At 39.7% G+C, this 16,081-nt stretch overlaps 1 protein-coding gene across 8 annotated transcripts in view; it reads left to right on the forward strand.

The window, feature by feature from the left end:
* The window catches only part of ARHGAP32 (Rho GTPase activating protein 32), a 234,682-nt gene that overhangs the window by 87,582 nt on the left and 131,019 nt on the right, over window positions 1-16,081 (forward strand). For 7 of the 8 annotated variants that reach the window (XM_084783262.1, XM_084783261.1, XM_084783263.1 and 4 more), the window contains exon 2: window positions 2,928-3,036. In XM_084783262.1, the coding sequence (XP_084639388.1) occupies window positions 2,932-3,036 (105 nt within the window). In that variant the 5' untranslated portion in view covers window positions 2,928-2,931. Of the gene's footprint in view, window positions 1-2,925; window positions 3,037-13,226; window positions 13,344-16,081 lie in introns of those variants that run through there. The other variant, XM_084783264.1, reaches the window with a different exon arrangement.

The raw sequence follows: 16,081 nt of genomic DNA on the forward strand, positions 1-16,081 counted from the left end.
AAGGGTGATGCTTGTTTTCTAGCTAAGTGTTTAAGTCAGGTTCATTGGTAAATTACACACACCTAGTGAATTTCTTTTTAAAAACTTCCAGATTATGTCTTGTGTTTTACATTTATGTTCTTATTGCTCACACACCACACGCATGCTTTCTGTGGCGTGGAGGTCGGAGAACAGTGTTGAGGTGTTTTCATGCTTTCCTTCCATCATGAGGGACCGGGGGTCAAATCCCCAGGGTCAGGCATGGCAGCAAGCACCTTTACCTACTGACCCACCTCTCCAGCCCACATCTAATGAATCTGTACTTGCAGATACATTTCTTTAGTCCTAGAGTGAGCATTAGTGTCTCAATACACCAGTTCCCTGCTGAAATCTTCACTTTTATCTATTTTTCTTTTCATTTCATCGGACATACTAGTCTTAAATATTTTAAGCAACTTAATAAAAAGTTAACCAAATGCTCCTTACCAGCTCGTGTCTCTCTTTTTCCCTTGCTTGGCCCCAGGCAAGTAATTGCCTGTGATCTAGTTCATCTCTGGAAGCCCATGGTTCCCATTTCTTTAGAGTTGCTTGCCCTGGGTTCTTTTTTATCTGATGCATTCTAGGAAAGTTTCGATTTAGTCAATTATCTGCTTTTTTTTACTAATAAAAATAATTGTATTTATTTAGAAGCATTCAGAATGTCAACAAAACAGCCACATTTTTTTTTTTGCAATTACAGAGTGGTATTCAGTTAACAAAACAACAATTATCTTCATATAAGCTGCATCACAGACAAGATGGAAAAAAAAAAAGCAAAAAAAAAAAAAAAAAAAAGCAAAACAAAACCTACCCTCCCCAAATATGACTAATTTGTGCTGTGCACCAAGAACCTGCTTTTAATTTCCATGCCAAATTACAACCCCCAGACTGTATCAGGCAAGGTCAGTGGCCATTGAAAGTACCACCAGGACACATTCGGTAGTGTGTTAACTATACAAAAAAAGACACTGTACAGTTTAAAAACACAGCCTTTCAATTTTTTTCTTTAAAAGGAGTGAGTTATGTACAGGGGGGTTAAATGCTTTACAGACAAGGAAAAAAAACTGTGCTAGAACCAACCTATGCATCATCATCATCTTCCTCTTCTTCCTCATCTTCATCCTCCTCATCGCCTTCCTCTTCCTTCTTTTTCTTGCTCTTTTCAGGCTTGACCGCCCCCTTTTCTGCTGCATCAGGCTTTCCTTCAGCTCTCTAGGCAGCAATGTCTTTCTCATATTTCTCCTTCAGCTTGGCCGCCTTCTTCAATTATCTGCTTTTGAAACCCATCTCTTACTCATTTAATTACATTTGTTTATTTGTTGTATTGTGTAGGTACCTAGTGAGTGTGTGGGAATACATGCTGTAGTACATCTGTGGAGGTTCTGTCTTTTTACCATGTGGGTCTGAGAGCTAGACCAGGCTGGCCTCAAACTGTGCCTGCCTCTGCCCCCCAACTGCGGGGATTACAGGTGTGTACTACCACAGCCCCCTCCCCTTTTTTGCCGTGACATTTTCTTTTCTTTTTGCCTCCTAATGTTTATTGCATATCATGTAACATAGATGGGAAATTTGCAAAGAATCCTGTTTTTGTTTTGCCTTTTAATTTTCTCAACTGAGTACTTTCCCTAGCAATTCTGACCCTGTGTGCTTCCTTACAACCTTAGTGCTCCTTTTTTGTTCTTTGGGGCTGAGTTCTAAGACATGGCTTTCGTAGAGTCTCAGTTGAGAGCTTAGAACACTTAGCAGTGCCATCTTGTCCTTTGGTCTCTTCAGCATTGCTGGGCTCCTCTGCCTTTGCCCACCTCCTGTGTCTCTGTCTGTATACATTGTATTATCAGTTTAGGTAAACATAGTCTAAAACTTTTATGTAATCAACCCACCCAAGATTGTTGTAGTATGCCGGGGTATTTTTTTTTTTCTATAATTGTTTGGATTGTAGACTTGGAAATCCTACATTCCTTCAGATGTGTGTGTTTGATGTATTTTGTGTAGCATTCACAATTGCTCTTGTTGGCTCTTGTTGATAGTGCTAGTTCAATGTACTCTGTTCCATAAAATGGAATTAAAAGTTAATTATTTCTTCTTCATCCTGAAGTTACTTGTATGCATATATGTTCATATATGTACACATGTGTACATATTCATGTGGAGGTCGGAGGCCAGAGTTGTATCTTCCTCAGTTATCCCCCACCTCTTTTGATTTTTTTTTTTTTTTTTTTTTTTTTTTTTTTTTTTTTTTTTTTGTGAACCTGAAGCTCACTGATGCAGCTAGGTTGGCCAGCAAGTGCCTGGGACTCCCTAGTGCCGGGGTAGAGGCATGCACTGCCACAGCTTGGTTTTTATTTGCTTACTAGGAATCTGTGCATCAGTTCCTCATGCTTGTGCAGTGAGCACTTTACCACTGGAGCCAGCCTCCCAGTATGAAGTTTTGCTAATGCTTAGCACAGTTCTATTGGTACTGTTTTAGAGTAAATAATTTCTGTAACAGATCATCTTCAAGATTCATATTATGTTAAACAGGTGTTTGATATATCAGGGCAGATCTCTGGAGCCAGCGTAGAAATAAGCACTGCTAGCCACTCAAGTTCTTTGAATTAAAGTTAAAATTAGATTTTTTTAGTTTTTGCCTTTTGGATTGTGTTCATTGAAATAGTATTCATAGGGGGCTGGAGAAATGGCTCAGAGGTTAAGAGCACTGTCTGCTCTTCCGAAGGTCCTGAGTTCAATTCCCAGCAACCACATGGTGGATCACAACCATCTGTAATGAGATCTGGTGTCTTCTTGTGGTGGGCAGGCACACGTGTGGGCAGAATACTGTATAAATAATAATAATAAATATTAAAAAAAAAAGAAATAGTATTCATAGAGATGGGAATTCTTACAGAAGTTTTTCATGTTTCTCTCTCTAGGAAGATGAAGTCCTCAATACATTCTGAAGAGGATGATTTTGTTCCAGAGCTACACAGAAATGTTCACCCCCGTGAGCGACCTGATTGGGAGGAAACACTTAGCGCAATGGTAAATCAGTTGTATACATATGTATATAAGTAGCTATGTAAGAGAAAATGACTGAAGCACCATTACTCACAGGAAAAAGCACAGTGATTTGTTACTTTGTATATTTATTGAGTAGAAACTTAAGATGCTGTGGGTAGAGAGGTAGACTACAGTGTGAAATAACAATTGCTGGCTGGCTGAGAATACCACACGTGGCCTCTGAGAAGGTAAAATATGAGCACACACTGAAGAATGTGAAGGAGCAAGTAGTATGTTTATGTGGGAACACCTTAGGCAGCGGAAGAACAAGTTAAATAAAGTCTATGTCATAGAATTAAAAAGCAAGCTGGAAAACAACATAAATAGTGTGGCTCATTAAATGACCTGGTGGAAGAATATGAGACAAGTCAGAAGAAGTGTTTTGAAGGTGGAGAACAGATGATGTGTTTTCCTCTGAGCCAGTGACAAAGGCTCTGAGTGAGTTGGAAACCACTGAAGGACTTTTGGCTGAGAAGTGACAGGATCTGGCTTGACATTTTAAAGAAAGTCCAGATTGCTAGTAGGTAGTAAGAGTCCAAAGAGGAAGAGAGGAGACCAGTGAGGTAGTACTCCAGTAATATAAGAGACGAGTGAGGGATGCTCCTGAGGGATGCACCAGTTAGCCAAGAGACCAGTGAAGGGATGCTCCAGTTAGCCAGAAGACCAGTGAAGGGATGCTCCATTTAGCCAGGAGACCAGTGAAGGGATGCTCTAGTAAGCCAGGAGACCAGTGAAGGGATGCTCCAGTAAGCCAGAAGACCAGTGAAGGGATGCTACAGTAAGCCAGGAGACCAGTGAAGGGATGCTGCAGTAAGCCAGGAGACCAGTGAAGGGATGCTGCAGTAAGCCAGGAGACCAGTGAAGGGATGCTGCAGTAAGCCAGGAGACCAGTGAAGGGATGCTGCAGTAAGCCAGGAGACCAGTGAAGGGATGCTGTAGTAAACCAGGAGACCAGTGAAGGGATGCTGTAGTAAACCAGAAGACCAGTGAAGGGATGCTGTAGTAAACCAGAAGACCAGTGAAGGGATGCTGTAGTAAGCCAGGAGACCAGTGAAGGGATGCTGTAGTAAACCAGGAGACCAGTGAAGGGATGCTGTAGTAAGCCAGGAGACCAGTGAAGGGATGCTGTAGTAAACCAGAAGACCAGTGAAGGGATGCTGTAGTAAACCAGGAGACCAGTGAAGGGATGCTGTAGTAAACCAGAAGACCAGTGAAGGGATGCTGTAGTAAACCAGAAGACCAGTGAAGGGATGCTGTAGTAAACCAGGAGACCAGTGAAGGGATGCTGTAGTAAACCAGGAGACCAGTGAAGGGATGCTCCTGTAAGCCAGGAGACCAGTGAAGGGATGCTGCCGTAAGCCAGGAGACCAGTGAAGGGATGTTCCAGTAAACCAGGAGACCAGTGAAGGGATGCTGCAGTAAGCCAGAAGACCAGTGAAGGGATGCTACAGTAAGCCAGGAGACCAGTGAAGGGATGCTCCAGTAAGCCAGGAGACCAGTGAAGGGATGCTCCAGTAAACCAGAAGACCAGTGAAGGGTTGCTCCAGTAAGCCAGGAGACCAGTGAAGGAATGCTGCAGTAAGCCAGGAGACCAGTGAAGGGTTGCTGCAGTAAGCCAGGAGACCAGTGAAGGGATGCTCCAGTAAACCAGGAGACCAGTGAAGGGATGCTCCAGTAAACCAGGAGACCAGTGAAGGGATGCTCCAGTAAACCAGGAGACCAGTGAAGGGATGCTCCAGTAAACCAGGAGACCAGTGAAGGGATGCTCCAGTGAAGGAATGCTCCAGTAAACCAGGAGACCAGTGAAGGAATGCTGCAGTAAGCCAGGAGACCAGTGAAGGGATGCTGCAGTAAGCCAGTAGACCAGACTTAAAAAAAAAAAAAGTTTGTAACTTGGAAATATTAGTAAAAATATTAAAATTCTTTGTTATGAGCTATAACACTATTTTCAATTGTAGTTCTATGTTAATATTCTCTGTCATTAAAATGTAGTATAAACATTTATATATCAGTAGTGGTTTATGAGAATTCACAAATTCAGTTTGTAAAAGGTCTCTTCATACAGATAGGTTTGCAACTATTGATATCAGGTTACAAACATAATGGTCTTTTAACTGTGGATTGAAAACCCAGGGCTTTGTGCATGCCAGGCAAGCACTCTACCACCCAGCTAGATCTTGAACTCCAAGATTTGATACTAATTTATCAAATTTTGTTACTTTCATTTATAGAGTTACTAGATTTTATATATTTGCCTTTTAGTATCTCATTGTATTGCATATTAACTACTCAATGAAACTTAGTTGGAAGCATCTCATTACACAGTTGAGTGACATTTGTAAAATGGAAACTCACTTTGCACATGCGTTGTGGTCTGAATAGCGCTGCCCTGACCCTATAGTTGGAGTCTGAAAATTATTTTCATTACATACTTGCATGGGAAAGAAAATCTTCAGTCTTAATATTTGATAGCTTGGGAAGTATACAAATAGCTAGTGAATACATGTGGCTCCAGGAATATTAGCCCTTCAGATGTCTTTATAAACTATGCTATGCCTTGAATTTTAGGTTGTGTTCCATTAGAAATATCAAGCCTGTCACAAAAATAACTTACCAAAGCATTTTAGTGTTAAGTAATAGAGGTTGAAATATGTCCAACCGAGCCTTTTTGTAGTACACATGTATTTCTGCCAAAATCAGTTGCATATATCTTGGTAAGTTTTACTTTGGGTGGTACTGAATTAATGTCCGTTTAAGTTATTTGTGAGCATTCTGTCCTGTAGATGTCCCAAGCATATCCTTCCTAGGGGCCAACGTTCTCCTCCTCCAAAGTACCAGAGACACATTGGTTACACTTATCCATTCATCAAGAGGGAAGGAATACAATTTGCTAATTTTTAAAAAACCAACTTTTGATAATATTTCAACTCTTCCAATAACTATTTTCCCTAAATAGAATTAAGCCAGTTTGTATTTTCTGGATGGATTTCTTCAGTCAATTATAATTGAGTTGATTCCATTGATAACCAGCTTTCCTTGTTCAGCTAACAGATGAGCTACTTAGAAAAGCCACTTAGGTCACAATCTTGTAATTTTGTGAAGAAATTCTAGAAGATGATCTATCTGACCCACAGGGTGTTTTGTTTTTGACTTTTCAGAGAGTTGTCCTGTGAGTTGAGAATGCAGAGTGCATAGCTTAGCAACACTGATTTATTTTTAGTTCACTATGTAATATTTTGATATCTAATTTGAGTCAGAAATAGTTGTCACTGTTCTGTTCTTTCCTATATGATAGTTAAAATTCACTCTTCTTAGTTTTTTTAAATTTTACTATTATTGCTGTAATTGTGTGTGCGCGTGTATAGCACACATGCCAAACATGTGTGTGGAAGTCAGAATATAAATGTGGAAGTCGGTTTCTTCCTTCTACCTTTGTATGGGTTGCAGGGATCAAGTTAAAGTTGTTAGGTTTTCATTGGTGGGCAGTAAGTGCCTTTACATGCTGAGCCATTTTGCCAGTCCCCATTTTTATGTGACTTAAAAAAATTTTTGTAATTTGATTGCATGGTTCTTGAGTATGAATTTTGTAGATGACAATGCCATATTGTAATAGCAAAAGGCTGGATAAACTTGCTAACTGAAAGGTTTTTCCAAAACCTTCTGGAGATAAAATTGTTCTTTAATTCTCATAGTGTGCTGTATTATTCCTATACTGTAGTAGTGATCTCAGTGGGTGACTGTAACCAATTGTGAATGTATCTGTCCTTTTGAGGAAGATTAGGGATCACATTCATTTTAAAAGAGGATATAATAATGCTTTTCATAAAAAATACAGGTTGACTATATCAAGATACACTTAATTAAGGAATCCTTTAGGAGTTATATTACTTTAAGTTCTCCAGAGGAACACAACGGTCATAACAAATATATAATAAAAGGGGTTTATTGAGGGTCTTATACATAATACTGTCTAGGTAGTACAATGTGCTGTCTTCATATTGGAGAGGTCGAGTCGCAGTTTGGCCCAGAAGGTAGGAAATTGCAAGAGAGTCACTGGTCTTTACTCCAAGTGGAAATTCAGAGGTTGGTGAAGAATGGCTTTGGTGGCAGCAGTGAGTGAGTAGATGAACGCCTGACCTGGTTAGATGGACTTCCAGTGAGCTTGAAGGCAAGTATGCAAAGAACAAAGGCTTGTCTCTTGGACGTCCTTGTACCTGGGCCACCATTGGTAGGTGCCACCCACAATGGGGGTGGGTCTTCCACTTCAGTTACTCGAGTCAAGAAGACATCTCACAGGTGTGCCCAGAGGGTTGCCTTTCAGTTTATTTCAGATCTCAGAACTATCAGGTGTTAACTGCATCAGAGATCCAAAGCACCTTCATTTACAGAGCTGTGTTGCTAAACTACGTACAAGTGTATACAAATTGTTCTGTCCCAGTGATCATGATTTGTTTTGTTTTGTTTTTCAAGACAGGGTTTCTCTGTGTAGCCTTGGCTGTCCTGGACTCCCTTTGTAGACCAGGCTGGCCTCGAACTCACAGTGATCCCCCTGCCTCTGCCTCCTGAGTGCTGCGATTAAAGATGTGTGCCACCACGTCTGGCCCAGTAGACATGATTTATATCTTTTGACTCAAGACTATTTGATCTTTACCAAGTTTACAATAGTAAAAAATTAATTAAAAAATCATTACTATTAGTTATTCAAGTAATTCCTGAAGCCACTGGCATTCCAATGAAATGGTATTTAATAATTTGTTTGCCCATTATTGCCTTTCATAATTCTTCCTTATAGTTTTATAACTTCCAATAAATCTACATTGAATTTGTTAATAGAAAGGCTACGTTTGTTTTTTTTTATAGTGCTTCATTCACTTTGTATTAAAGTGTTACATTGAATATGCACACAAAATTACTGAATTCTGTCTTTAGAATGCCAATTAGTTTATCTGAGCACATGTGGAAATTGATTTTTATATCACATATGTCAGTTCCTTGCTGTATTCTTAAGTTTCTCATGTTTAAGTTCCTTGAGGGCAGGTAATGTAACTCTTTCATTAAAAACATCATATTCAATAAATTCAAGTTCCTGAATTATAAAAGTGTACAGGAAGCCTGGATGGGGGTGTAGTTTACTTGGTAACATGCTTGCCTAGCATGCATCAAGCTTGATCCCCAGGACCACATAAAACCAGGTGTGGAGACTCACTGTAACCCCAGGATTCCGAAGGCAGTGGCAAGAGGATCAGAAGTCTAAGGTCATCTTCAGCTGTGTAGCAGGTTAGAGGCCAGCCTGAGTTACACAAGACCCCATTTCAAAAAACAAAATGGGAGCTGTATAGATGGCTTAGTGGTTAAGAGCACTTACTGTTCTTCTAGACAACCTGGTTTTAGTTCCCAGCACCTACACAGTGCTTCAAAACCATCTGTAACTCCAGTACCAGGGGATTTTACACCCTTTTTGGACCTCAGAGGGCATAGGATGCCATACATGGCTGGCATCACTCATACACTTAAAAGTAAATAAGTCTAAAAAATTATGACAAAAGAAAAACAAAATAAAGGGATGAATTAGGAGCCTGTATTTACTAACCTTTCTGTAATGAAGTTTGCATTATTTTCTCTCATAACTATTCAAATGAAAAGCCACTTTGAGGAAAAAAAATGTACTAAGAGAAGCCTTTAATTTTTTTCTCTAACAGTTCCAGATAATTAATTTTGAATTAATGTAGAAATTGATGGTTTAAATGTTGATTTGTATGGTACAATGAGAAAGTTAGCTTTTCATCAACATTTAAAGAGATCCAGAAATCTATAAACTGTTAAATTTAAAGGATTTTATATAAAGACATTTAAAAAATCTAGGTTATAGTAAAACTAAACTAGTGCTCTGCTTCTGATATGATTAGCTACTCTTCACAGATTACTAATAAAAATCATTATTTTGAAAAATCCAATCTCGAGGCTGTGGAGATGGTTCTCCTGGTAAAGTCCTTACCACACAATCCTGAGGACCTGAGTTGGATCCATGCACCCACATGAAAATCTAGGTGCAATTAGGCTTGCTTATAATCCGGTTGCCGAGGCCTATCTGGCTGTGTCTTGGGAACCTGGCTGGGAACACAGAAAGGAGGCCCTTAAGAGACACAAGGAACTTAATTATGGGGTTCCGCGGGCTGTGTGCTCCTTGGAGCCCTGAAGACCTGATGCTTACCAGTGTGTCACAGCATGGTGACCGGTGAGGAGCTGGGCTAGCTAGTGCTGGAAGGGGCTCCCTAATATTGGTAGGAGTTGTGTAGGCAGGGGAGCAGTCTCCCGAGGGTGCAGTCATCCTGGAAGAGGAAGTGCAGGAGGAGCTTTTAGCTGTGCTGTTTTAGCTAAAGGTCAACCTCTCCTGCACATTCATAGCCTGACCGGTGGAAGTCCTTTCCATCCCTGAGTCTGAGGCATCAGTGTCCTTGTCCTGGCCACACTCATGTCAACAATACACATTCATCAAGACTTCCTTTCTTCTTCACACCCAGCACTTGGGAGGCAGAAAAAGACTGGTTTGATTAGCCAAATGGGTGAGCTCTGGGCTCAGTGAGAGATCTTATCTCAAAGAGGATGAGGTGGAGAACTGAGGGAGGCAGGTGATATTATCATCTGGCCTCTCTGCATTCATGCAAGTGCACCTGCACATGCGTGCACAACACATACACACACATGTGACCCTTCTTACAAAATTAAAAGTCTAATCTAGACATAGTACTTGTAAGTCTCAGCAAGTTGGGAGACTGAATTGGGAAGTTTGCTTGAGTCCAGGATTTGGGGGCCAGTCTAGGGATCATAATAAGACACTAACTTCTTTTTTTGTTTTTGTTTTTTTGAGACAAGGTTTCTCTGTGTAGCCTTGGCTGTCCTGGACTTGCTTTGTAGACTAGGCTGGCCTCAAACTCGCAGACATCCCCCTGCCTCTGCCTCCCTGACTGTGTGTCACTGCGGCCAGCTGCCCTAACCCACTTCTTAAACCAAGACAACAAAACAAGTGAACTAAACAAGAAATATAAGAAAGAAATAGAACTTCTCTAAGTTACTACAAATTAATTATTGTAACTAACATTGAGATTATTTAGATTTGAATATTAAGGTCTATTAAATGCTAACATAAAATAGCTAAAGTGTGTGTGTCTGTTTTTCTGTGTGTATTTGTGTGGAAGTGTTTATGGTGTTGTTGTTGTTGTTGTTGTTGTTATTATTATTTATTATTATTATTATTATTATTATTATTATTATTATTATTATTATTATTATTATTATTATTATTTCTGGTGCTAGTTTTAGACTAAAACCACCCTCCCGTCACACTCATATTTTTTCATTCATTTTGGTACCATCACTTTAGGATTCTGTTACTCATTTTATGCTCAGTATTAGAAATACCCAAGGCAAACAATGTGTCTTGTGTATGTGTGCAAGCATTAGTATTTAAAAAACATAATGATTCAGTGCACTTGGGAGTTGAAGTGCTGCTGTGATTTAATAGCATAGCTTGGAACATGCCAAACAGCAGTGTGAGTGTTGATGAACATGCTGTTTTAATGCTTTTGGTTAGGAACATTTTTCACTTCAGTTTACTTTTCAGTCACTGAAATTAGTATGTGGTCAGCACTTGGCTAAAAGCAGGTCAGTTCATGTTGGAACAAATAAAATTATTGACAAGAAAACAAATGGTCGGTCTATAAATACCCCTGTTAGCAGCTGTATGTCTGAAAACAAGATAAAATTTTATTTTCTGGAATATCAGTTTTTAAAATTAAGGAAAATAGTGTGTTGTATTGTCAACTCTGCATGTGTGAGCTTCTTCCCCTCATTTAAAAACACAAAGCACACACTCCTACAAGCTTACACTCAGCCATTCATAAATGTTACACCTTTCAGCCGTGCTTCCTTCCCACTATAAATGTTGGTATCTCTGCTCCACGCCTTTTTGTTTGTTTGTTTGTTTGTTTGTTCCTGCCTAGTTCTTTGCTGCCATTACAGTGCGCCTGGCTTCCATGTCCCTCACCCTTACCCTGAAGAGCATTTGAGCATCACGAGCTACATACTTCATCTTTGGGACTCCTTGCAAGAGTCCTTTTACAACTTTATTGTTCATGTTAACCCACTGACTTTATTTTATCATCCATTTTCAAAACCTTGTGTTGTTATGAGCCAGGTAATTTAAAATCCTTTCCTACTTAGTTCTATCGCTCATTTCACTTTGACTTTTACACAGTTCTCAAGCATGCTGAACATTACCTCACGCCTTGGACTAAAACCATCTATACCATCACACTTGTGTTCTTCCATCGTTTTGGTGCCATCACACTTGAATTTTGTGATATTATGTTCAGTATTAGAAATATAAAAAATGAGTTATAGATTACATGCGTATTTTGCCTGTGTGTATCTATACTTAGGTATCCTCCTTTGCTTAAAAAGTGCTTTCCCCCAGATCGTTGCAAAGCTCACGTCTTCATTTTTAGTAAGTCTCTATTCAGATGTAGCCATCTCAGCAAAACAGTAACCCTGCACTCCCATCTGTTTCTTAGTCTGTTCTAATTCTCTGTATTACTTACAAATACTGAAATTTTATGTGATTATTTTCTTCCCCATTGCAGTATGAGCTGTGTGAGTAGAGCCTTTAATTATGGTTAGTTACTGCTTTGTCTTCTGTGCCAGGCAGAGTAGTTGTCAGTAAATATTTATTCAGTAAATGAAACTGCCATTCTTTATCCAAAGGAAATGACTCCCCACCCCCCCACCCCCCCACCTCCCAAACAGTGAACTTACCTCTTTATCTTACTTGTTGAACATTGTGCTGGTTAGCTTTTGTCAACTTGATACAAACTAGAGTCTATGGGAAGCCACCCGGGAGAGGAAACTTCCACTGATAAGTTGTCTTGATCAGATGGCCTTAGGGCACGTCTCTGGGGCATTTTCATACTTGCTAATTGATATGTGAAGACCCAGCACACTGTGGGTGGTGCTGTACCTAGGCAGGCATACCTGGGCTATCAGAAAGATAGCTGAACATACCAGAGGATGTAAGACAGTAAGCCACATTCCTCCAGGTCCTGTACCCAGGTTTCTTCTTGACTTCCTTAGGTGATAGATTGTACCCTATAAAATGAAATAAAGCCTTTCTTTCCCAAGTTGGCTTTGGCCTGTGTTTTATCACAGCAACAGACAGCAAAGTAGAACAGACATTAATATAAATTTTCATCTTCATTAAGACTGGTACTTTAAGGCTATCAGAGAAAGAGAGAGCAAGAGAAAGAGGAAGGAAGAGAGGGAGAGAAGGGGAAAGGAGAGGGGGAGGGAGAAGGAGAGGGAGGGAGAGGGGGGAATGAGAACATTTTCAATTTGCATAAGAGAAAAAAAGCTTTTGTGAATGTTCCAAAAATGAATACCTTTTATTCCTTTATTACTGTGTGGTAACTATTTAGTTCTGATGATGAATAAGTCTTAATTTAGAGGACCGCTGATGATGTTTATTATCTCATACTCTCTAAAAGCTGAATGCTTTGAGTATTGTGACTTAGAGGATAGTCATAAATGCTTCATTGATTAATATCTAAAATCCAGGGCGGGAATGGTTGCCAGTCTCTGGCGTTCGTTATGTGGTATTAATCATTGAAGATGACTACCTCACTACTGAAAGCTCTAGGAAATGTATGAGAAATTGCAAGCTTAATAGTTCAGAAGTGGTTGAAAATGGACAATTTCATAAGGGTGGGCCTTTGAACAGTTGACCAGTGCTTAAATGTGTCATAGTTTGTCATGACATAAATGGAAAACTTCTAATACTTTGCTATTTAAGGCTTTTGGTAATCTAGATTTTACTTTTAAGATGGAGCTTTTCAAAGTTTCTCTGAAACTTAAGAAATACTCAAACAAAACAAAACAAAACAAAACAAAACCCAAACAAGCCAAAAAACAAAAGTAAACAAACAAAAAACCCTACGTAAACTCCCAGAAGAATAATGGGTTCTTTTCCTCTAACAGAATGTTAGTTGTCAGCTAAGTTACCTCTGTTTTTGTGACCCTCTTTCCCTTTCCCCTTCTGTCCATACTCTTTATTTTTGCATAATTTGTATGATGTTAGTTTTCTTTTTTTCTTAGAATAGTAGTGCGTCGTGTTGTTTGTCCAGGCTGGCCCAGAAGTTACTTACATATATTTGTGGAGGCAGAAGTTAATGTCAGGTTTTTCACCTTAATTTTTGAGACAAGGTCTGTCATCATCACCGACTGACAAGACTGGCTGGTTGGTAAGTTCCAGAGGTTGTCCTCCTGTCCCTGCCTTCCCAGCTCCAGGATTACAGATATGTGCCACATCTGACCTTTTATGTGAGCTCTAAACTCAGGTGCTGTGCTTCCTCAGCGAACGTCTATCCACTGAGCCAGATCCCCACCCCACAGGTGGTTAGCTATAGTGCTGGGGATTGAACATAGGGCTTCATGAATGCTAAGCAAACATTTTACTAACTTGTGTGTGTGTGGATCTAATGTGCAATATATGTAATTTATCGTAGAATAGATCACTGTTATGTTCTAGTAGCATTGAAGAAAAAAATAATTTTAACAAAGTACCTTGGGCTGGGAAGATGGCTAAGTGGGTAAATTGCTTGCAGCTCAGGCATGCAGACCTGAGTTCAGATTCACTTTAAAGCCAGATACGCTGCCTGTAACTCCAACACTAACGTGGGATAAAGACAGGCAGAGACAGATGGAACTTGGAGTCTTGCTGCCCAGTTCTCCAAGTTCAGTGAGAGACCCTGTCTCAAAACCAAAGAGAAGAGCAACTCCTGATGTCACTTCAGGTTAACCTCTGCCTCCACACACATGCACACGGAGGTGAGAGCATAGTAGTTGCCTCACATACTTGTATGCATACAACCTCACCTGAATAAAATACCTAGAAAGGTAGAAGTGTATTGTCTTTAGATTTGCCTAGAGCCTTTTATAAGATGTATAATAAAAATATATGTATTATTGGGACCAAGTATAAGCTGAAGAAGCAGAATTATTTTAAACATTTACTAGGGCAAATGGAATGATGTAAAAAGATGGAGATGAATCTCAGTTATGTAAAAAGCATAAATTTGCTAATATGTAAATGTGCTAATTTAGGTTAATTAACTAGCTATTGCCTAGCAGAGGAGCTGGGATAATTATCCTAATGGTACTTGCTAGTAATTTTAAAAAATTGTTTTAAACTTTGCTTCTGAATAGTTTCCCCTTCTGTTCATTGGTTCTCTGAGATGTTTCTAGTAGACGTGAACCTTAAGGCAACTTTTCTGCTGCAAAGTTGTTGTCATGGCTTTCAGCTGTCATGGCTCCTCTCTTCCCAGTCTTTTGTTGTTAGCCAACTATAGATAATTGAACTAAAGCAACAGTGTATTTTACTTAAGGCTTTTTGTATGACTTATAAACTGTTCAGGGTCTTAAATCTGCCTTCAGCCTGCTTTGATTTCTGTTTTTGGTTTTCAGTACTTGCCTGTTGATGATTAATTTATTAGCTGGTGTGTTGTTGGGCCCAGTCTATGGTGTCCAGTCATTAGAAAATATGCCTTTTACATTATTTATCTCACAGAGCTCTAAATTTTTCCTTCCTCCCTCCCTCCCTCCCTTCCCTCCTCACCCCTTCTTTCCCTGGAGCACACTATGTAGACCAGGCTGGCCCCACAGAGATCTTCCTGCCTCTGCCTCCTGAGCTCTGGGATTAAGGGTGTGAGCCACCATATCTGGCTAGATTTTCATGCTAATGGACTTGTTAGTAGATAAACTAGTTGTTATCAGATGAGATGCCCTCAGTAATGCTAAACAGAATTTTAGGAGGACTCTAGGCAGCGTTCAAACACTTAATGTATATATCTTTTAAGTAATTCTGGCTGGTTTTTTTTTTTGGAGTTACTCAAGATATTCAGACTTAGAAAAAGTCTGATTCTTTCATCCAGACTGTATGGGGATAATTTTCCTGGTATTGCTGTTGTGTTTTTGTTAAATATGCATATTTTGTATACAAGTTCTCCTGAAAATATTCAAAATGTACTAAATCAGTCTTTTCATGACATGCCTATCCATTGATGCAACATTTTAATGGTGTCAGTTGTCATACTAGGTTTAATATGTTTGCTTTTCTGAGGTACTGGAAGACTTATTTGTTTTTTTCCTTATTATTTCTTGTTTTCAGAAGTGAGACAAATATTGACTAAAGATATTCTCATTTAAGAGATACCTTACAGAGCTGGGGAATGGTGGCGCAAGCCTTTAATCCCAGCATTTGGGAGGGATGTGGATCTATGTGAGTTCAAGGCCAGCCTGGTCTACAGCTCAAGCTCCAGGACAGCCAAGGTTACACAGAGAAATCCTGTCTCGGGGTGGGGCTGGGAGTATACCTTACATATGTTCCTGTTGTCTTTTCTTGATAGCATAAATTTTATTTTAAAATCTCATCTGTCTAGTTGATTATAGGTGGCACTTTGTGGGTTTTGTGAATTTTTTTTAATTAATTAAAAAAAATTTTTTTTGACAGTGAATTTGTTACTTTGTTGCTGTGATAAAACAGCCTGACTAAAAGCATCCTGCAGAAAAAGAGTTGGTTTTCTCTATGGTTCCAGAGAGGGAGTCCATAATGACAAGGAAGGCATCGCAGCAGGCAGCTAGAACAGGAAGCTTGCTGATCACATTTCATCACATAGGAAGCTGAGAGTGTGACCTGGAAGTGGGGCAAGGCTGTAAATACTCAGAGCCTTGCCCTAAATGACCTATTTCCTCCAGCAGTGCCAGACCCCCTAAACAGCCTCACGAATTTGGGACCACATGTTCAAGTGCCTGAGTGTGGGGTTATTGCTCATTCAAACCAGTACAGGCTGGTTCTTGCTGTCAGCCCAGTCTTCTCTCCAGCTTATATCCTTCTGCCTCAGCTTCCTAAATACTGGGAACACGTAGACATGCTCCCCTAGGGTTACTGTATTGTTACTGTTGCTGTGATGAGACACAAAAG

This window comes from Acomys minous (assembly GCF_964271855.1).
Source record: "Acomys minous genome assembly, chromosome: 5".
NCBI classification, from domain to species: domain Eukaryota; kingdom Metazoa; phylum Chordata; class Mammalia; order Rodentia; family Muridae; genus Acomys; species Acomys minous.